This window comes from Leptopilina boulardi, unplaced genomic scaffold (assembly GCF_019393585.1).
Source record: "Leptopilina boulardi isolate dan_hultmark-lab unplaced genomic scaffold, ZJU_Lbou_2.1 LbouV2_316, whole genome shotgun sequence".
Classification (NCBI taxonomy): domain Eukaryota; kingdom Metazoa; phylum Arthropoda; class Insecta; order Hymenoptera; family Figitidae; genus Leptopilina; species Leptopilina boulardi.
The window spans coordinates 2,777,314-2,800,685 of record NW_026137881.1 but is presented as its reverse complement, the minus strand read 5'-3'; the positions used below and the strand labels follow the sequence as shown (position 1 = coordinate 2,800,685).

The following is a 23,372-nucleotide window of genomic DNA, read 5'->3' as shown; positions in this document are numbered from 1 at the left end:
ATAATAGTTAATTAAGAAGATAAATAATTAATCATGACTAAAGTAAATTAAATTAATCAAATCTTTCTTTATTTTATAATTCAAAATATTGGTAAAATTCCAATCGCAGTTTTTCAATTGGTGGATGATTTTAATTTCCACGAATCAAGGGAAAAGGCGCATAAATTTAAAAATACTTTTCAGAAAACTACTTCTTTTATTATATTTCATTTTCATTTACAAAAACAGACATTACATTAAATTTTGGATAATTAATTTGTTTTGTAAATTATTCCTCGTTATAATTACATATAACTTGTACCAAAATTCATTTAAATCTATATCTAAATTTTTAGGTTATGTTTTTCCAGTCAAAAAAACGAGACGAAAAAAAAATGTCGGTGAAAATTGGAGGTGTCAATTAATTGTCTTGTATTTGTGTGTGTGTGCGGGGAAGTATATATACATATATATATATATATTAGTGTTGGGGAATGGAGGATATTCTCTTCCGTGTGGGGGCAAAAGTGTGGGCGTTAGTGAAAGAGAGACAAAACTTGAATCAAGTGTGAAAATAAAAAAAAAAGAAAGAAACGAAACGAAGAGAGGGAAGTTGTTGTATGTGAGTGCGAGAAGGAGGCGCTTCTGTATTCGTGAACGATACCGCGGTGGATGGCGGGTGGGTGCTGGTGATTCAGCCGATCAGGATCTTGTCCAGGACGAGATTTTCAACAAGGATTGGCCGACGGGGATGATGATAATGATCCATCATCGTCGCGTTAAATAATTGTGAAAATTCTCCCAACAAAAGTCTATACGGTTTACGCATAAAGGAGTTATAAAAGTGCCGCGTGCAACTCCAATTTTTTTTTTTGTGCTTTGCGTCCGTGTATATATATATTTTTTTTCGTGAATACAACCGGGTGTCTGAATCATACATTTTTTGGAGGCTGCGACATTGACCCGAAATTTGAGATTTGCTCCAAGAAAGAGAGAGAGAGAAAAAATGAGTGATTAATTTTTATCGTCGCCCCTCTCCCCCCACCCTCATGTCTTCTGTCAATTGCCAAAGTTCTCACTTCCGTGTCACATTGCACTTCAGTGAATTAACAAGATGTTTGAATGAATTTCAAAATTCGAAGGAAAAGAAAGCAGGTTTTATTTGATGCCTGGTAATCAGATGGAAATAGAAATTTGAAAAAGAGAGAGAGAGAGAGACGACTTGACACACAAAACGTCCAAGAGGCACAAGCGCTTCATAAGCGACGGGCTGTGATTCAACCAAGTTGTGATTCAAGTTTTTATCATTTAACCTTGTTTTTTTTGTTTGTTTGTCTTTTTTTTATTTTGTCAAGTGTCTTCGATATTTGATTGATATAGAAAAGATCGTCTCCGGTGATTGTTGTGTTGAATTTTTTTTCGACACACACACACACATACACGTGAGACTGAAATTTTTGCACGAGATTCTAAAGGAATATTACAGTGGAAGATTTAAATAATAGAATTACAAGTAGAATTTTTAGATATTTAATAATCATTAACGCTTTTAAAAGCGTAAAAAAGTAAACGAGTGCCTAAAGTAAAACAGTAGCAACGCAGCGACGGAGGGCAGATCAGCAACCCGGGTACGGGATCAGGAGCGGCGTCATGTCCGACGACGAAGACAAACCCCCTGCACCACCGGTGCGACTCACTTCGAACAGGTGAATATTTTATTAATAATTATTTGCTCATTTTTTTTTTTTAATTATCTTTATATTCCTTCATATTTTATTTAATTTCGGTTTATTTTTTATTTACTTATTTCGATTTTTGTAAATTATTTTTAATAATCAAAATTTTAACATCCGAGTAAATTAAATTATTTTGTACGAATATTATTAACCTAAATTAATTTTATCTTTTTTTTTATAATTTTATTTTTGTATTATTTTTTTTTATTTTATTTACTTTATTTCATATATTACATTTTCATCTATTTACTTTTTATTTTATAAAAATTATACTTCGGTTTTTATTTTATATATTTTTTTTTTCTTTAAAAATGTAAAAATTATATTTTATAATAAGATTTTTGGAGTAGATTGCATTCAGTGTTTGAAAAATCTGAGACTATTGTTTGTAATAAATAGAACAGGGTTTATTGATTTTTACATGAAGATATATGTCAATTCTAAATCAAAACAAGAATTATTATCAGAAATCATATATATATATATATATATAGTTTTATTAAAAGGAACTCTTGGCAGGACGTTTGAAAGAGAAAAGCTTTTGTTAAATCTATAATTTTTTTTTTTTTACAAAACTTTTTTAATGAGCCACGTAAGAATTTATGTAAATTAAAAAAATTATCTTCTCCATCGATGTTCAAAAAAAAAAAGTAATTGCAAATATTCTTTTCTATTTCCTGGATTTGAAATTCCAAAATCTTGGCGCGCTTTCAAAAAGATGTGTTTCTTTTAAATTCGAATTTCAAATTACGTATATATAGCTTTGCATTTCCAATGTCAATATTCTTGTTTTATTTCTTATATATTTTCATTTTATCTTAATAATATTAAATCGTCTTTTAATGTGATTCGTTAAAATTTTCGTTTCATAATTAAATTTAAATTTATATTTCCTTTTTTCGATGATTTCGAAATTTTATAATTTGATTTTTACATCGAGGTTCTTTGTATAGGTATAATAAATATTTTATTTTCCAATTTCTTTTTTTTACGATGCTGAAGTTGACAACGATTTAAAAAAAAAAAAAATTCTGTTTAATGTAGAAATAAAATAATTTTCCGTTTAAAAAAAAAAAATTCTTTTCTAATCATTAATTTTCAACGAAGCTGAAATACGCATATATGATAAACGATTTTTAAAGAAATAATTTTTTTAAAATGAAAAATTCTATAATTTTTTGCCTAAAAAAAATATTTTTTGTAGTTTTCATTAAAGAAAAAATTTATAACAAAATATTTTTTAGACAAAAGATTATAGAATTTTTCATTTTAAAAAAACAAAGTTGTAGTACATAACTTTAATGATAAACGATTTTTAAAGAAATAATTTTTAAAATGAAAAATTTTATAATTTTTTTGCCTAAAAAATATTTTTTTTATAATTTGTTGATTAATGAAAACTACAAGAAATATTTTTTCGGCAAAGAATTATAGAATTTTTTTTTTTTAAAAAATTATTTTTTAAAAAATCGTTTATCATAAAAGTTGCGTACTTCAGCTTCTTAAATTTTTAGCAACTTTTTTTACGCATATTGATATTTACAAATTATATTTTTTAAAATTCAATGTGAAAAATCTCTCTGCGATTAGTTTTGAAGATAATTATATTTTTCCGTTTTTACTATTGTTATTATTATTATTATTTTTGTTCCAGAGTTGTGAATTAATCAAAAGTTTGAGCAGTCGTGATGTCATGTTACTTAAAAAAAAAAAAAAAAGAAATCTCTTGTTATTATATTTACGGAGAAAATAAAATAGATTATTCGTCATCTTCAATTTCAATCTTATCACGTAAAGTTTCTGAAACTTGGGAAGAAAAGAAAATTATATATCACAGCACAAGATACTAGATATAGATAAAAAAAAAAAAAAAAATATCAATCTATACCAATAGTTGAGTTCTTCTTTCGAGATAATATTTTTTTTTCCACTAAAAAAAAAAAAATTTGTCCTTTAGAAATTTTTATTTTTATTAAATATTGATCTTAATTGATTAATCAGTTCATTAGCCTGACTACTATATAACATTGTGCATTTGCATTTGAATTGGTTTCCATATATATAAGTATCTTTGAAGGTATTGATTAGCAAAACTTTAACACTATTTATGCTGTAAAATTCTAAAGACGAGAGATATTCTCCTTCTTTTTTTTATCTTTAATAAAAATTTTGTATGTATTGTATGCTCATTTTAAAGACATGCATTATTTTCTTTGTATAATATGGAGTATATACTGTGACTCCACGAGTCTCTCTTTCTCTCTCTCTCCCGAAAATAGAGGAACAGCCACTAATTTAGAGGTTGCTAAAAATAAAATCTCACAGTTCAGACACTATGATATTTTCACAAGCAGACTGTCCATAAAAAACTTGGATGCTTCAACTTTTTAAAAGAAGTTTACACTATAGACTCTTCGTGTGTTAAATAAACAATTTTGAATTTTCAATTGAACAATACTGAAATTGAGAGAGAAAGAGAAAGAAAAACTGTTTCTCAAAGCGATTACTATCAAAATTTTTTTTTTTGCCAAGAAAATTTTTATCGAAAAGAAATATAATTTATTCTTTTTGTTTTTTTTTTAGAAGAAATAATTTTTTTTGATACTTTGTTTATAAAATAAAATTGTGTTGACACTTCCGTTTTATGACGAATTAATATTTTAAAGAGAGGGAGAAAAAATTAGAATCCTTCATTGGTAAAATCAATGAATCTCGAGAGAGAGAGATATTTTTAAGCAATTGATTTGTTTTAAACGATATTGGACTAATGAAAAAGTATATCTATGCGTTTTATAACACGATACCCAATAGAGAATTTATTATAATGCAGACAAGACAATCGATTACAATAACTGAATTATTTATATATATATATATATATATATTATGCATTTTTCCTGTCGAGTTCAATTGCATTTCATTTCAAGTGGCATAAATCTTAAATTCTCAAAGATTGCACATCCAAGATAATAAAAATTCAATAAGAGATTATTTATTTTATTTTCGGGGGTTTTTTTTGTCTACCGTTTTTTTTTCAAACACAATGGAGATGTAATACCATTTTTTTTTAAAATCTAATTTTGTCTATACAATTTTTTGTTTTTATTATTTTGTATGCAATGTAAAACAAAATGTCATGAATGACGTTTTCTTATTATTTTCTTATGTTTTTTTTTTAGAGGTGAGTCCACGCCTAATTTACCAGTGGACATGCGACCATTGCCAAAAGAACCTGATTCAGAGGAACGCAAGAAAAAGACTTTGAAAAGCAAGATGAAGGTGAAGGAGAATAAGGACAAACCTAACATTAGTTATCCAACTAATTTCGAGCACACAGTTCATGTTGGATTTGACGCAGTGACCGGTGAATTTACGGTACGTTTATAATTTCACATTTTTTATTTAAATGCAGGAAAAAAAGAATGAAAGAAAAGAAAACAAAAAAAAAAAAAAAATGGCAAAATTCTTTCACTTTAGTTTTAAAAATGCATTTTGCTTGCTGCTTTGCTGTATATATTGTGGTACGGAGTATTCGATAATTTTTTTTTATTTCTAAAGTAATCCATTTTTAGCTGAAAAAAGCAAAAAAAATTCTATTTATCGAGAATATTGATTTTTTTTGGAAAATGGCAAAAAATGAATTTTCCGTACCATAATATATAACAAGAGGAAAAATAAAATAATACATTTAAGAAAAATAATCGGTCTAAAATTTAAATAAAAAAAAAAAAAAAAATACCAGTAAGTCGATACTTTGTCTGATGCTTCTTATGTCTATTATTTTAACCACAAAGGGAAAACTAACTCGACACGTATTTTTTTCAAGCTGCCGTTAAAAGTAAGTAAATTAAAATGACCCAAGAGTTAGTTTGATTGCATTTTTATTATTTTTAAAACACACTTATAATATACATTTTAAACGTTTGTTTTTGTTGCCGGTTCGAATTTTAGTGTTGTAATTATTTTCTTTCCTTTTTCTCCTCTATCTGTCTCTCTCACACTCTTTATCTCTTTTCTACTTTCTCACTATATATCTTTTGTATATAAAGTAGACAAGTATCAAAATGAGCTTCAAGTCAACGTCGCTTATAGTTTCTCGCTTTCTTGCAAATGAAACACATTATTATTCAAATTTGCATTTATTCACCAAAAAGTAAATAATCACAAACACTTAAATCGAGACACATGAACATTTAATTAAATGAATTTATTTTAATTTCCAGTAAATTGAATTTTATACAATGGCGAATTTCTATTTAGCCGAGGAATTTTTAAACTGATCAATTTTTTGCTGTTGGACAAATTTGCATTTTAATTTACTCAATTTTATCAGAAAAAAAAAAATAAATTTCCATTGAACAAAATTTTCATTTGGAAATGTCAAAATTTCTATTTTATGGAATTTTTCTGAATTTTTATTTAGCCAATTTTTCATTTTACAGAATTTTCCAAAATAAAAATTTTTTAGTTTTTAATTATTTATTTATTTATTTATTATATCATGTACCTATTAAGTTTTAAAATAGAAATTTGATTGTATATAAATTGAGATCAATGAAAATTTTATCGCAGAATAGAAATTCAATTATTTTAATTAATTAAATTAAAATTCGTTTAAATTTGTCAATAGAAGTTTGTTTATGTAAAATTCAATAATTAGACTGGAAATTCGATTTAATTTAATATTCATGCGTTTCAATGAAATTTATTGTAATTTTGTTGCTTTTAATAAGAAAAAAAAATGAAAAAATCAACTGCCAATGCCTAGAAAAAAATTTTAACATTAAGATTGTTCGACTCATTTAATTATTATAAACAAAATCAATTATAATTTTTTTAAATTATTATTTATCTTATTTTTCTTCTTTTAAATAAAACAAATTAATGCAAACAGTCTCAATTATTTGATAGAAATTTTTAATTTTTATTAAAAATCTCTCTCTCTCTCTCTCTCTCTTAATATTTTGACAAATGATTCGAACATTCTTAAAAAAAATATATCAATAGACAATTTATCTTGAATTAAATCACAAAAGTGTAATTGATTTTTCCCTTAGAATTTTATTTAAAAAAATTATATTTTTTTGTAGGTAATTGGATTTGTTTTCTCTCTCTTATATATATAGAGTTTTGAAAAAAATTCTGAAATTGTAGTTTTCTTTTTTGTTTGTTTGTTTTTAAAGTGAAGAAATAATGTAATTGAATTTTTCCTAATTAGAATTGGAAAAATATCTTGTCATTCAGTATGTTTACTAGGTACTATTTTCTATAGTTAGAATTACTTTTGACACATTTGTTTTTTACGATTTTTTTTTTACTGAGCTCAGGCTTTCTTTCTCAAGTTGATTTAATTTGTTATTTTGTTAAAAACTTTTTCACGCTTGAAAATTAAATATTATTCTTAATTTTTTTTTTTTAAGTTGTTTTAGAATCTGAAACTAAAATAACAAAAAAAAAGCAAAGAAAAAAACTTTTTAAAAAGTGTCTAAAATCATATTTGAAAATAAAATTAAAAATAATAATAATATGTATGTGTTTAAATAATTGAATTTTTAATTTAAAAATAATAACAATGTAATCAATATTGATATTTACGAATTTTTATCTTGTAATATTAAATTTATTATTATTATTATTATTATTATTATTATTAGTATTATTAATAAATAAATAAATTAATTAATTAGGTGTAACAGTTTATAATTTTTAATATTGATTACTTTCAAATTAAACTGTGTATTTATTGATGTGGAAATATTTCCGAAAAAATTCTTTTTTTGTGAATATTAATTTCATTAGTATATTCATTTTTTCTCTCTTGCAAAATTAAAACTTTCAATATTCTCTGTCTAATAATGAATTTTCTAAATTACATTGTTTCAATTTTTTCTTCTTGATTCTTTTCAAATAATGCTGTAAATACTTTCTGTCTTTGCAAAATTTGTTAATTCTACTATGATTATTATTTTCGGTATTATTACAATTATTATTATTATTATTATTATTATTATTATTATTATTATTATTATTATTAATTTGTGTATTGTTCTTACTAATAAGTTTATTATTATCAGAAATTGAATGACATTCAGAAAGGGTAAAAATTGTAATTGTAACTTTCTGAAATGAAAATTTTGACAATTTTTTTCTTTTGTTGTAGTACAAAATTGAAAAAAATTGAGAGGGAGACAGAGAGTTTTTGCAGAGTGTAGATAAGTTAAAATAAATGCTCTAACACCTGTCGATGAACTTGGGTGTAACTTTTTTAAACCTTTTTATTGTTCGTTTTCTCTATTCTCAATATATATATATATTGTTCAGCAATCTAAAGTAATTTCTTCTGTCTCAGGGGATGCCGGAAGCTTGGGCAAGGCTGCTGATGTCCAGCAACATCAGCAAACAAGAGCAAAAGAAAAATCCACAGGCAGTTCTTGATGTACTCAATTGGTATGACAACAGCAGTAAAGAAGCGAAAGGCTCTAAATTCATGACAACGACAAAAATGGTTGGAGTTGTTGGTAAGCCGCGTGAATCATTAAAAAAAAAAAAACTGTTTTTCAATTTTTAATCTTTTAAAAAATAGAAAATTCAATTTTTATATAAAGTACTGAAAAGTTTAAAAGAAAAACAGAAATTTATTTTTTATTTTAAAAAAATGCTACTTTCGAGAAACTAAAGGAAAATTAAATTAAAAGTAAAGAGGAAAAAAAAGGAAATTATTTACATTTATCCTCTTTAAAAAGAAGAAAAATGGAAAAAAAATATAGAAATTGAATTTTTTTAAATTCAAAATTGAAAAAAGAATAAAATAAATTTAATTTAGTCTATTTTTATTACTAAAATTTCTAATTTTTGTTAATTAAATTGTCATTTTTGATAAATAAAATATTCTCGTCGTCGGGGTAGAAAAAGAAAAAGAAATAAAAAAAAAAAATGAGCACCAGAACGACGAGAAATAAATAATAATAAATAATAATTATTGGAAAAATTCGGGCTTTTAAACTTCAGTATAATATTTTCTAAGCGCCTATAGAAAGAGCCAGCAGTCCTCGGAATATTGGTGTGAGCATTGGTGTTGGAATAGGAAATATGCGTGGACAAGCGATGTCACAGGCTTCCGGAAGTTCACATTCACAACATTCACTCAGCAGGTGAGTTGATTACAAATTTTCATCATATCATTAGTTAAAACTTGTTGTTTGCGTTTTTGTGTTTGAGATAAAATAACATTACAGAGTAAGCAGTAGTAGTCCAAGCAGTACACCAACAGATGCTTGTGCCACAAGTTCTGAACAGGAAGATGAACCTCCACCACCGCCAATTTCCGCAAGACCTGAACGCACGAAATCAATTGTGAGTCAATTATTTTTTTCTTTTTTTCTCATTTTATCGCAGGGCTCACAGATTATCATCTATTAACCTTTTTTTTCAACTATTTGAAATTTTTGTCACCTATTTTTATTAATTTGTTACCTATTTTCATTTTCAAATTATCAGAATTTTAATTTATCTAAAATTTAATTAATTTAAATTTCAAATTATCCGACTTTTAATTTGTCCAAATTTTAATTGATTTATGTTTCATATTTAGCGAATTTCTATTTATCAAAATTATAATTTATTTAAGTTTTAACATATCTGAATTTCAATTGATTCAAAATTTAAATTTACCAAATTTCTTTTTATCTAAAATTTAATTGATTTAAGTTTCAGTTTATTCAAAATTCAATTTTAAAAATTATAAATTATTAATGTTACTTTGATTTTTATAATTTAAAAATACGACTAATTTGACTTTTTTCTAATATATTATTATTTTTGTATTTAAAATTTGAAAAAAAGTAATAGTAAAACTCATTTTTCATAAAATATACAGTAAATATATTTTTAAAAAATCGTCTGAATTTTTTCTTGCTTCGAAATTCAAAAGGTCAAATTTTTATTTAAACGAATTTTAAAGAGAATTTTCATAACAAAAAAGAATTTTATTTAATCGAAATCAAATTCTTGTTTAACAAAATTGTGTTTTATTTGAATTTCTATTAATTCAAATTTTCCCTTAACAAAATTTCTATTTAACTAGTAGAGTTTAAGAGTTTAAGTCTCAATTTTGTTAAATAAAAAAATTCAGTTAAATGAAAACTTATTGATGTAGAAATTTTGCCACAAAAAAATTTGATTAATTAGAAATTTTGTTGAATAAAAATTCACTTATGTAAAAAATTCGATTAAATTGACATTTTGTTGAATAAAAAATTTCGTTGAAATAAAAATTCAACGGCTTTAAAATTAGATTCAATAAAAATAAAAGTTTGTCTATAAATAGAAATTTGGTCTTCTAAAAGGTATTTTAATAAGTAAAGAAAAAGTATTAAAAATATTTTAATACTTTTTTAAAACCCAGTTGATTAATTTTTAACATTTGTTAGAATTTTAATATTCATTAAAACATTTTCGAAGACTTTTTTTTTAATAATTATAGTAATTTATTTTATACCGAAAGAGGTTTTAAAAATCTTAAAATGAATTTTAAAAGTCTATTAAGTACTAAAAATTAGATATTATTTTTTAAGGCAGTATTAAAATATTTTTAATACTTTTTCTTATATTGCAATTCGACAGAAATTATTAAAGAAAAAAGAAAGAAAACTGAAATTAATTATTCATTTTAACAGTATACAAAACCAATTGAAGAAGAACCACTTCCGCCACTTCCAACGTCACTTGGCTCACCGCAACGAAATGGAACTCCACAACAGCAAAATCCAGCTGCACAATTGGATAAAAATAAAAATCAAGCAACGCCAATTGATCAATCGCGACCGGCACAAAGTGAAAAGACGCGTAAAAAGAAAATGTCAGACGATGAAACATTAGAAAAATTGCGAACAATTGTCAGTGTTGGTGATCCAATAAAGAAATATACAAAAATGGAAAAAATTGGACAGGGCGCATCGGGCACTGTTTACACGGCAATTGAAACATCAACGGGAATGGAAGTTGCAATAAAACAAATGAATCTTTCACAACAGCCAAAGAAGGAATTAATTATTAATGAAATATTAGTAATGCGGGAGAATAAACATCCAAATGTTGTCAATTATTTGGATAGCTATCTTGTTGGTGAGGAATTATGGGTGGTTATGGAATATTTGCCTGGTGGTAGTTTAACGGATGTTGTCACTGAAACATGTATGGACGAGGGACAAATTGCCGCTGTTTGTCGTGAAGTATTACAGGCACTTGAATTTCTTCATTGCAATCAAGTTATTCACAGGGACATTAAATCGGATAATATTCTTCTTGGTTTGGATGGCGGTGTGAAATTAACTGATTTTGGCTTTTGCGCACAAATCTCACCTGAACAAAGTAAAAGAACAACGATGGTGGGAACTCCATATTGGATGGCACCGGAAGTTGTCACACGAAAACAATACGGTCCGAAGGTAATTTAAAATAACAAAAATTTCTTATAAACAATTAATTTAAGTTTAAAAAAAAAGTTTTCAAATTCAAATGAAGAGTACAATGACAAAACAAAAAAAGGGTAGAGCGCCAATTTTTCGAAATTGAGGTTTTTTTTTAACTTTTTTAATTTATTTACTTTTTTTTTTTACATTTTTTTAAAACAATTTTTAAACAAAATACGTTTTTTTAGTATATAGTGCAGATCTTCTTCAGATTTTCTTTATTTCAATTATTTAACAAATTTTTAACTAAAATTCTTCACTAAATTAATTATTTTTAATAATTTTAATGCAATTCTTCACACAAATCACTTGAAATTTAATTATTTGCAAAAATTTCAATTATTTTTAATGATTTTTATAATATTCTTCGAAAATTCAATTATCTGAAAGCATTTTTTAATTAAAAACTTTTGGAATTCAATTTTTTTATGTGATTTCTAATAAATTCTTCATCAACAGAAATTAAAAGAGATTTCTTTTATTATAATTATTGTTTGAAAAACAAAATCTTTTGAAATTCAATTATTTAACTATTTGAAACCCTTTTTCACTTAAAAAGTTTTCAATTATTGTATGTTTGTCTTTACTTACTAATAATTTTTTTAGTAATATAAATCATCAAAAATTTTAAATTAAAAATCACTTAAAGTTCAATTTATTTCAAAAATTTAAATTGTAAATCTTTGAAAATTCAATTATTTAAAAAAAATTGTTATTTAAAAATTGTTAAATTGTAAAATTTAAAATTGTTTATTTAAAAATCTATAAAACTTGATTAAATATTGCCTGAAATTTTTTTGACCATCAAAACTAAAAACTATGACAAAATTTTTAATTCGAATAAATTGTTTAAATCAGACTTGAAAAAATTATAAAAATGGAACTTTCAGAATTTTTTTTTAGAAATTTGGCCTACTTTAATAAAATTTTGAAAATTTGTCTTACAATTAGTTCGATTCTGAAATATTTGAAATAAATTTTCTTTGATAATATTCTTATAGAATTATTCTCATTACAGAATTAATAAAATAAATTTAACATCTAATGACATTAGTTATTTATTAAAGTCTTCAATAATTTTAATTCAAAAACTTAATTGGTTTCAAAAATTGCAATTAAAATTCATCGAAAATTTAATTATTTCCAACATTTTCATTTAAACCATCATAAATTCAATTATCTTAAAAAATTTCCATTAAAATCTTTGAAAAATTGAATATTTTTCAAATCTTTAAATTACATTCTTTGAAAATTACATTATTTTAAAAATTAAATATTAAAATACTTTAAGATTCAATTATTTTTGAAAAATTTCTGTTAGAACTTTGTTCAAAAATTGTAATAAATATTCTTTAAAAATTTCAGCTAATTTCAAAAATACCTGTTTAATTGATAAATAAATAAATTGTTGTTCATTTAGTAAAATATAATAATATCTTGAAAAGAATTTTCATAGTTTTATTTTAAATGACCAGCAGAATTTTTATATATCTTTTTTTTATTTACGGTAAAAACATGAAATTGGCGCTTGACCCATTTTGTAATTTATTTATTATGATTATATTTCATCGTTTCTCGAATTATTTTCAACAAATTCTCATAATTGGTAAAAATTATTTAGAATATAATAAATTGTTGACAATGATTTTTTTGAATTTCTTTTCCATTAATTAGGAAAAATTGATAAAAACAAAACAAACAATATTTTTAATGTCAATAAAATTTTGAAAGCTTTTTTTTTTATTAATTGAATTTATTTTTCTAGAAAGAGACCTTTTTTCTCTCTTTTATCTTTTATTTACATTACATCATTCAACGATTCTGGCGATAAATCTATTTTTAATCTTTGCAAACTTATTGATCCAAAGGTCGACATATGGTCCTTGGGGATAATGGCTATCGAAATGATAGAAGGAGAGCCACCGTATTTAAATGAAAATCCTTTAAAAGCTCTTTATCTAATCGCGACAAATGGCAAACCAGAAATTAAGGAGAAAGAGAAGCTGTCGGGCATTTTTCAAGACTTTTTAGACCAATGTTTAGAAGTTGAAGTCGAAAGACGCTCATCAGCCTCGGAACTTCTTAAGGTAAATAAAATAAATACCCACCAAAAAAAAAAAAAAAATTAATTAATACGGATTTATTTTTTAATTTCATATGAATTAATCATTAAATAAATTTTATTATTTTAAATAATAAATTATGATATTAAATTTTTAAATATTAAAATTTGTCTTTTTTACAGCATCCATTTTTGAAATTAGCAAGGCCGCTGGCCTCATTAACGCCACTGATAATGGCGGCTAAGGAAGCAGCAAAAGGTCATTAGGAGAATAAAATTTCGACTGGCAGAATAGTTGAGTGAGACGTCATCAGTAAAAAAAAAAAAAATTAAAAATAATGAATTACCCTCCCAAAAGGTAACGGCACAATAATTCAATAATTTATAACGATTAATGAATATCATATATATATATATAAATATATATATAAATATAAATATATAAATATATTAGATAGAACTTCAGATATCACCTGATATCAAGAAGCAGTTAAAAAAAATTTTTTTTTTGAACGTTCAAATCTCTGGAGTCACGATAAATTAATTTATTGCGATTTAATTGGATCACTAATTGAATCTATGAATATTCAATTATGTTAATTTAACTGAATTACAAATTATAGTTTAATTATAGCGGAACTCAATTAATATTTATTATATATTATAATAATTTATTTTAAAAAAAATTATTCTTTAAATCCATTGTTTTTGTTTAGAAATTTTTCTAAAAACAAAACAAACAAAAAAAAGAGGAAATAAATTTCGACTTAAAGACCCAAGAGATTTGAACGAACGATGATCGATTATTTTCTAAATATTATTATATATATATATATATATAATTATACGAAACGAGTATTACTGACTCTTTTTTGAAGAACGAGTTAGCTACATTGATACACAACTACTATTAGAGAGAACCTTACTAGATAATAACTTTTAAGCTGATATTGAGTAAAAAAACAAACGTGTAACTGACGTGGGTGAATACTCGTTGTTGACTACACCGTCATCGCCAAAAAGTTCAAACATTAAGTCTTTTTTTGACATGTTGCGTATGAGCGATATCTAAAAAGAATGGTCCCGTTAAGTGACGAGCGGTGGTTTTATGTAGATTTATTGGCAGGGGTGGGGATAGGATTTTTGTTGGTTTCTGATTGGTTGATTCGCGGAGATTCTTCGCTGATGTCATCTGGAGCCCTCTCTTCACCCTCAAAATAGGGTTTGATGTCCTTTACGTGGACGATGTGACATTTCCCTTCCTGATCGGCGATCTCAATAACGGTCTGGCTTATTATGTCGGTAAGTACAAAATTCCCTTTAAATTTCGTCGCTAATTTTGATGAAAAATTGGCAATGGCGGACGATAACGGTCTTTCTCGTTTACTTACTTTGTCACCAACGGATGGTGTCCAGTCGCGTCTTTTACGATCATAATATGCGGTTTGACGCGTAAATGCTCGTGCCAAATTTACTCGTACGAGCTCCATCGTGTCTTTCAATTTGTCGACCCGTTTGGGGATTGGTTGCGTATTTTTTTCTATTGTTGCTTTTAGAGTACTGGGAGGCAAGATCTCGCGTTGAAAATTTAAATATGCGGGGGTAAACAACGTCGATTCGTGTTTCGCCGTGTTTATCGCGAATTGAAACTCACAAAGTAACGCATCCCAAGTCTTTTGATTATCGTTTACGTATTGTGAAGTCATTGTTTTTATCGTTTTGTTTGTTCTTTCAACGGGATTGCATTGGGGTGAGTATGGGGGTGTTCTTTGGTGAGTTATTCAAAACTCGTTTAATAAATTCGCGAATTCAGTCGCCCGAAATTGACTCCCGTTATCGGTAATTAGAATCCTGGGACAACCGTATCGTAAAATTACTTTTTCTTTTAGCGCGTTTATAATTGGTCTGGTTTTTTGTTCACGGAGGGGATGTAGCTCGACCCACTTTGTAAATTTGTCTTGCATTATCAGTAAATATTTATTACCGCGTGATGATCTTACGAGAGGACCTACTACGTCCATTGAGACATACTCCTAAGGATAATTGGCGTTACAGGTACCCATTTTTCCGGGAATCGCCGTTTGGGGTAATTTGTGTGATAGACATGGTTCTCACCGTCGTACACAATTTGCGATGTCACCGTTCATTTTTGGCCAATAATAATTTTCTGCGATTATTGGGCGCTGCAGTCTGCATGGCCGGCTTCAACTTGTCAAATTTCAGTAACTGAAAATGTCCTCTCACAGGAATCACATCCAAACCATCCGCACACAAATTTAGATCAGACATCTCCACCACCAACTGATTATTCTCGATGACACTGGCTGCCACACCAGGCATTTTATCATCATACCAACACTGCAAGTACTTCACATCACAATCGGCTTAGATCCCTCAAAAGATATACACTCGGACACCACGCGCTCACGCAACGGCTCATGAGTAGCATGCGGAAGATCCATCACTAACTCCTCATCCAGAGGGCGACCAATATGTCTTGTGAAAATTACATCCGATTCATAATACCCCGCCTTCTTCGCGTTCACCCGTCTCATTGCATTCCACGTTATTAACACCTCATCGGGCACTACCACTGATGTTACATACTTATACAATAAGTCCTCCACATCCGAATAATATACGAGTGACTTCGTGTGCCTGCTAATAGCAACTATTGCCCATGGCACCTGATCGTATATCATTAAGGGTTTCTCATTCTTCTTTATACATATCACGTGTTCGTATGTAGCGCCTTGCGCTTCGTGAATTGTCAAGACTGCCGATCCCTTTCCTACCCCATATTTATTATCAACCAACTGCTGTTTATCACTCTGATTGTGCACCAAGTACAAGGTGTAATCCTGATCGCGTCTTATCCCGGAAAAGTTCTCACTGTAGCGCTTCCAAACCATCGACCGCACCAGCAAATTGTTAGTGTATATCGGTAACGAGCTGTACATAGGGCTCAACACATACATCACGTCTATCGGACACCAATATGAAGCGTGCAACTCCTCACGCACGTCCATGTACGAAGACGGCAAAGTGTACTTCAGGTCCGACACATGATCCCTATCTATGTACGGTATTTGATTCTTATCTCCCAGACACACAACTTTCTTTGCACCAGTCAAGAGTGTCACCTATCCCAACACACCAGCATGTGACATCAAAAACTCATCCATCCACACCACAGCGAACTGTTTATCACACCCATTCACCAGAACAGACTGCACTGTTCTATAATAGGTGTTCAAAAACACTTTTGGGACACCCTTTGCTTCTGCTCTCTTCCTAAATTCACTGACCCCATCAGACGTAGTGCACAACACCAAGTCACTACCGCTCTTATGTGGCAACACGTGATTTTGCATTATATAATGGGTCTTTCCACAACCAGGAGGTCCATTGACCCACACCAAGTCCGGTATTTTCACATCCATTGGTTCATGACGCATCAATCTCCTTTCGATTGCTTTGTTCAGCATTATTTTTGTTCTCTTATTCACAAACACATACCTGCCCTTTGTCAAATCACACTCGAATGTGCCCCCGGGTTCGTTCCAAAAGACATAACCAGTATTAAAATATCCGGCCATGTACTTGACTTTCGTTGGTAACATGTAGCACTTCCGCACCAGATCAAAAACATTCACCATGTTCTTTGTCATATACTCGGCCATGCATTGTGATGACAAAAATGCAGAATCAGTGTACTTTTCGAATTCAGACTTTAGCGTAGCCGCATTAACAGCATCCGCAGAAGATATTATATGTCCTCAACCCAACCTCTTCTCGCGTCAGCGCCGGTAGAAACTCAACCTGCATTTCACTCTTTGGCTCCACGTAACCAATTTCCTTTCGATTCACTATCGAGTAAAACTCAAAATAGGGAAGGCTCTAAGAGTGAAACTCTTCGTCCTGAGTCAAACTTAGTTCTGAGCTCTCCGTGTCGGGCCTGCTGCTTTTATGTCGGTCCGTCTGGCAGAGAAGCGGTGGGGGAGCTCGGAGGTCTGAGCGCCTGGAGGGGGAAATTACTTGGGCTGCGCGACGCTAGGTCGGTTCTCGGTCGCTGGTGCGCAACTTTTCGCTCCGTGCAGTGGGGCCTTTCTCCACCGTCCGCGCTTTTTACCTATACGTTTGTTATTGATTTGTTTTTTTGTCTCAGTAATTTCTATTCTAACGGTCATCACAACATTATCAGTCAAAACTTGTAAAAAAAAAAAAATTATCTTTGCGTCAGACTTATATTTTTTGAACCAATTTGGAAAAAATTGAACAATAGGTTCTTTTTCTTAATTAACAATGTGTAAAAAAAGGAAAGAAAACAAAAATAATGCCTAGCTCAAAAACCTGATTTTAGTCGTTCCACCGGTTTTAAAATTTCAACGTTCTCAAATTATTGTCAGAAGCAATAAAAATGCAGCTTTGATCGATCGTCAATTTTTAACTTGATTTTTTTTATATATATATTTTTTTGAAATATTTTTATTATCGAATTTATTTCACATTATGACAAAAACTAATTGATTGTGAAATAAATTCGGTGTTATTATTATTTTTTATTACTATTATTATTATTATTGCTATTATTAATTTATAAATAGTATATCAATTTTATCAAAAGGTTGCGTGATTTTATAATAATTTATTGAGACTAATCGAATTATTTTATTGTTTTCGTCTTGTATATTATTTTTTCATGAGATGTATTAAATTTTAATTCTCGTAATTTGTTTTTATCTTGCGAATTTGCAATTTTTATTTTCAGTTTTGTTTGTTTACTGGGCCGATTTTTTTTAAAAGAGAACTTTTTCTCTTGTTTTTTTTCTCTTATAAAGAAAATAATTTTTCCTGTATCAGTATTTTTTTTACCCTTTTTATGTCGTCCTTTCTTTTTAGTTATTGAATACAATTTTAAAAATATGTTTTAAAATTTTGTATTATTAAAAATAAATTTTGTAAATTATACTTTTGTTTATTACGATTTTGATCTCTTTTGCAAAATGGCCTGAGAAATTGGTTTGTTTGCGAAAAAAGGAATTTAGTATTAGAAATTCAGACAAAAATATATATATATACACTGAGAGAAATGGATAGTAAGAATTTGATAGTAAAAAGAAAGATTGTACAAGGTACTATCATTGTGTTACTGACAAGAATCTACTATCAACATTTTACTATCCAAGATGTTACCCAAAGACGTAAAATATGTTAGCTTTTGGATTGTAGTCACTACTATCAAATATTGTAAAAATTAAATGTGAGCGCATGCGCTGATTGTGGTGTATACTTCGCCTATTCAATTGCGGTCCTTGTGTTTTCACGCACGTGTTTATATATAGTGAAAAAAATTGTGAATAAAAAAATGGACGAGTTTGTTAAAAATTTATTAATGTCGTGGAATATGGAATCTTTGATTCCATCTTTTGGAGGTAGGTTTATTATTTTGATTGAATTAGCGAAGACTGAAGTGTGAACGTGTTTATAACCTCAAAACAATTTTGCGTTGTTTAGACGGTAAAATTGATGAAGAATTGTTTTACTTACTGGACAATGATACAATATCACTCATTATACCAAAACCAGAACCTCGCTTAAAATTTTTTAAAAAATTTTAAGATTACAAAAATCAAGTAAGTTTTTTTTCGTTTGTAAAAATGTACATGTGTTTATTGAAATTTTTTTTTGGAAAAAAAACTTTCATATTTTTTCTTACTTTTTTTAAAGTTAAAAATTAGTAAAATAATACAAATTCAATTGACTCTGTGAAAAAAATGTACCGTTTGATAAATATATTTATGTTTAAGCAAGTCCTTTTTATAGACGGAGTGAAAAAATAGACATACTCCTTTTTATGTAAAAAGTTTAAAGTTTAAATTCTTATCGAAATGTTTTATTAAAATAAAATGAAATTATTTAAGTTTACAAAAAAAGCGAGGTTAGGTTCGTGTATATTTGCCACTCGAGAACGTAAAGAGATCGTATATAAAATTTTTAACATCAAAGATTGTAAATTGTACAATCAAATTTCTATAATCATCTGATAGTAAATACTACAATCTATATCGCTGTCTGTATATTTAGCACTAAATATGGTTGCCCTTAACATCATTATGTTACCCAGTAGCATAAATTTCTCTCCGTGTATATATATATAGAGAGAGAATAGTTAAATTTTATTTTAATGTAAACGAAAATTAATTTAAATTTTCGTCTCTTATTATTAATTTTTAAAGCCCAGTAAACGACAAACGAAAGATGTATTTTTTATTTTCTAGATGTATAATTTATCAAGCGATCGGTAAAAAGAAAAAAAAACTTGATCTCTATTGGATTAAGTGGAATCGCAATAACTGTGGTTCGTCCGTGTATTGAAATCTATAATAATTATATATTTAAAATATATGAACGATGGAAATTTTAAGACAAGGTTCAAAACGTAGAGAGAAAGAGAGTGAGATAAAAAATGAAAGCGAGAGTGAGAGAGAAAATGAATTTAAAAAAAAAAAGATTTTGTGACACTATAAAGTGCCTGCCTTTTTCGTGTTTAGATACACGTAAAAATCTAACACTAGAATTCCAAATAAAAAGAAAAATAATAAATAATACACCGTAAAAGAATAAATAAAAAAACAAACAATTGAACACTTGATTTTTTTAGGACCATCGGTAACAAAAAAAAAAAAAAAAAAAAACAAAAAAAACCAACGTATAGGATTTTATTATTAAATTAAGAGCGAATTTAGAAATTGAGGTTTCCGTACAGCGAGAGCGTGTCGCTTTTCTAAATGTGCTATATATATTTTGAAAAGAATATCAGATTGTGGTAAACGGAAACCTTTTATAAGTTAGTGCGACATTTTTGTAGAATTGTCTTTTCCAAATCTTGTTTTGCATATAATATACATATATATATATATATATATTATATATATAAAAAAAAGAATAAGTTGTCTTGTATCAAGTATCAAATTTGTATAATGTGAGAGAAAAGACGAGAATTTTAAGTGTAATATTGATGAGAACGGAGAAATTTTTACCGAGACGAAATATATTTGCGATATTTTTCAAATTTGGAATTTTAAAATTTTTCTATTTTCATAAAAAAAAATGGGAGTTTAACAAATTAGGATATACAATTTGTTTTCTAAATAAAAATTATTTTTTTTGAATTTGAAAAAATTCTTTTTAAATAAAAAAAAATAGAAAAAATAATAGTAAAATTAAAAAAAAATTGTTTAGACGAGTGTAAAAGGATGAAAAAATTTTCAAGTTCCAAAATTGGAAACCGGTGAAAATGATTTGAGAGTGATTTAATTTTTTTTTTAAATTTCATATCTAGTAGCTTGATATTATTGCGAAGCACGTGATTAGAATTTCATTTTTCTTTAAAAAAAAAAAAAAAAAAAAATCAACGTATAAATGAAATGGCTCAGTTTTTAAAACTAGATTTATCATTTTATCTTGATTCGGAGCCAAAATCGATATTTGACATTTGACTTTATCTCTGAATCGACTTAAAATCATAAGCTAGAGATATAGTGAATATTAGTGGGACAAAAAAAAACCAAGTAATTGTGCACGTCTAGTATTAGTAAGGGTATAAAAAAAAATTACGTTAACGAAATATTTTGATCGAAAATATATTGATATTTTGATCAAAAAAGAAAAAAGAAAAAAAAAAAAAAAGACGATAAAAAATGTATTTAAAAAAAGAAAATAAGGAGAAATGGAGCAAATATGGTAAAGAGATCTTGCATTTTCACAAATATCTCTACTCTTATTACAAGATAAAAAAAAAAAAAAGTCGCGTCGTTATTTATATTATATTATATATTGTTAACGTGTATGTATGTTTCCATTCCTTTTATGGTGGAAGATTTTTTGAAATTGAATTAAGTCAAGGCGAACGCGATTCCTTTTTTTATTACCTTTCAAATACTGAAAAGAGGCACCATTTGTGTAATACATATTATGTGATCTATAAATACATACAGACCATTATCATATATATGCAGAAGTGATTCGAAAATATTTTTATTAAGGAAATATGAATTTTTCGTGTGAGAATGATTTTTTTCTTTCATATTTGTTTATTTATTTCGAAAATTATAAATTTTTTCATTACTATTAATTCTGGAATGTTTACAAATTTTATTAATTAAAAAAGAAAAAAAATTTATATTTTATTGTATCTTACAGGGATCACAGTACCTTTTTTCTTAAAAATATGAAAAATAACTAATTTTTATCTATTCAAATTTTTATTAAGTGAAATTTTTCATCAATATTATTGAATAATTAATACTTTAAAATTTGGACAATTTAAAATTCGGATAATTTGCAACTTAAATCAATTCAAATTCAAATAATTATAAAAAATAAATAAATTAAAATTTTTACAATTTAAAATTCAAATAATTTGAAACTTAAATCAATTAAAATTCGAATAATTTTAAAAATAAATTAATTATAAAATTCAGAAAAATGGAAATTCAAATAGGTTAAAAAAATAAATTAATTAAAATTTAAACAATTTAAAATTCAAATAATTTGAAATTTAAATCAATTAAAATTTTGGATAAATTGAAATTTGGATAATTTGAAACTTAAATCAATCAATCTTAAGGTAAATTGAAATTTTATTAATTATAAGTCTCAATCGATTAAAATTTTAATAGAATAAAATAGAATTAAATTGAAATTTAAATGAATAAAAATTTGAATAAATTTAAATTGGAATAAATTGAATTGATGGTTAATTAGAATTAGAATGAATTTAAATTTAGATCGATTAAAATTTAATTCAATAAATGCTTCAATTAATTTAAATTTTAATTTATTGAAATTTTTCTTTAAATCATTTTTAAATCAATGGAAAATTTTCGATAAATTGAAGCTTCGGTCAATTGAAACATTTAAAGAAAAGGTGAAAAAAGTAACTTATTATCAAAATAGATATAAATAAAAGGTTAATAGGTGTGATAAACCTGTGTTCCCTGTTTCTATTTTAAGAAAATATCATTAAACAAATTTTTGAAAACAAAGACAGTTCGATAAATAGATTTTTAATAGAAATATATTTCGAATCTAATTCTGATTTCATAGGAAAAAAAAACGAGAAAACCAAAAAAAAAATAAAATAAAATAAAGACTGTGATTAGGAGCGTGAGGAAAAAAAATAGAAATGAAAACAGAATTTATTATGCAAGATCGCAAAAAGTACAAAATCTGTACCATAACATGCCTTAAAATGAATGATGTTGTAGATGCTCATTAAAAAAAAAAAAAAATCATTAATTTTTAACGTGCAAGTATTTATATAATGGCTTTAGCTTTTATTAGCGGTACTGAATTCAGACATAATAAAATAAAATAATTAAAATACGAAAAAAAGGAATGGGGGTAAATAAAACGTGAACGTCTTGACTTAAATTCAATGTGCATTTAGTCAAGGGAGAATTGTATTACTATTATTATTATATTATTAGTATTATTAAAATTATTACATTAATATAATTATTATTAAATATTAATATATTATTACTATTAATAATATTATTATATTGATGTAATAATTAATGTTATTATTTCAAAAATGTGAGATAGGTTCCTGACACAAATGTCCCACCAATGCGATTATAGACGTAGTTTTACAAAAGAAAAAAAAAGATGTTTATGAAAATGCTTTGCGATCTCGTCTGTAAGATGATTAGGCCTACAGTTTTTTTTTTATTATTATTTGTAATTATTAGCGTTTTTCTATTAATAAGTATTGATGTTATCGTCGAGAAAAGAGCATTTTGTGTATGAGAAAGAGAAGAATTTCTCGGTATAAATGCAAATCGTTCTCTAAGAGAAACAATTTTGACAACAAAGGACAAAAGGATTAAAAAAAAAAAAAAAAAACAGATGAAGTAAAAAAACAAATTTAATAATAACTACTGTTGTAAAGAATAACGCCTAGATTTTTGCGTATATATTATACTGTAACTCCTTTCAGTTTGTTTAAAAACGTTATTAATATAAGGAAACATTTTATAACACATTGTTGCTTTCATTTTTCAATTTTTTTTCATATTCCCTTCCGAATTTGTACTTTTTTTTTTTATTTTTAATTCA

The 23,372-nt window shown here is 26.7% G+C and overlaps 2 protein-coding genes across 11 annotated transcripts in view; one reads left to right on the top strand and one right to left on the bottom strand.

The window, feature by feature from the left end:
• The window catches only part of LOC127283992 (putative ankyrin repeat protein RF_0381), a 316,254-nt gene that overhangs the window by 176,210 nt on the left and 116,672 nt on the right, over positions 1 to 23,372 (bottom strand). The window lies entirely within an intron of this gene.
• On the top strand, positions 370 to 23,296 carry LOC127283994 (serine/threonine-protein kinase Pak). Of its 4 annotated transcripts, none has more exons than XM_051309238.1 (8): positions 370 to 1,685; positions 4,895 to 5,090; positions 8,065 to 8,233; positions 8,749 to 8,866; positions 8,960 to 9,068; positions 10,391 to 11,161; positions 13,054 to 13,272; positions 13,431 to 23,296. In XM_051309238.1, the coding sequence occupies exons 1-8, from the start codon at positions 1,630 to 1,632 to the stop codon at positions 13,512 to 13,514; spliced, it is 1,722 nt and encodes a 573-aa protein (XP_051165195.1). In that variant the 5' UTR covers positions 370 to 1,629; the 3' UTR covers positions 13,515 to 23,296. The 4 variants fall into 4 exon arrangements, with proteins under 4 accessions (XP_051165195.1, XP_051165193.1, XP_051165194.1 ...); XM_051309236.1 differs by having other exon boundaries at positions 8,951 to 9,068; XM_051309237.1 differs by having other exon boundaries at positions 8,740 to 8,866.

Bases quoted from the DNA above. Each gene is read 5' to 3' on its own strand.
- LOC127283994 (XM_051309235.1), top strand. From the start codon at position 1,630: ATGTCCGACGACGAAGACAAACCCCCTGCACCACCGGTGCGACTCACT. The intron at 5,091-8,064 runs GTACGTTTATAA...CTTCTGTCTCAG, and splicing joins CAGTGACCGGTGAATTTACG to GGGATGCCGGAAGCTTGGGC. The intron at 13,273-13,430 runs GTAAATAAAATA...TCTTTTTTACAG, and splicing joins CAGCCTCGGAACTTCTTAAG to CATCCATTTTTGAAATTAGC.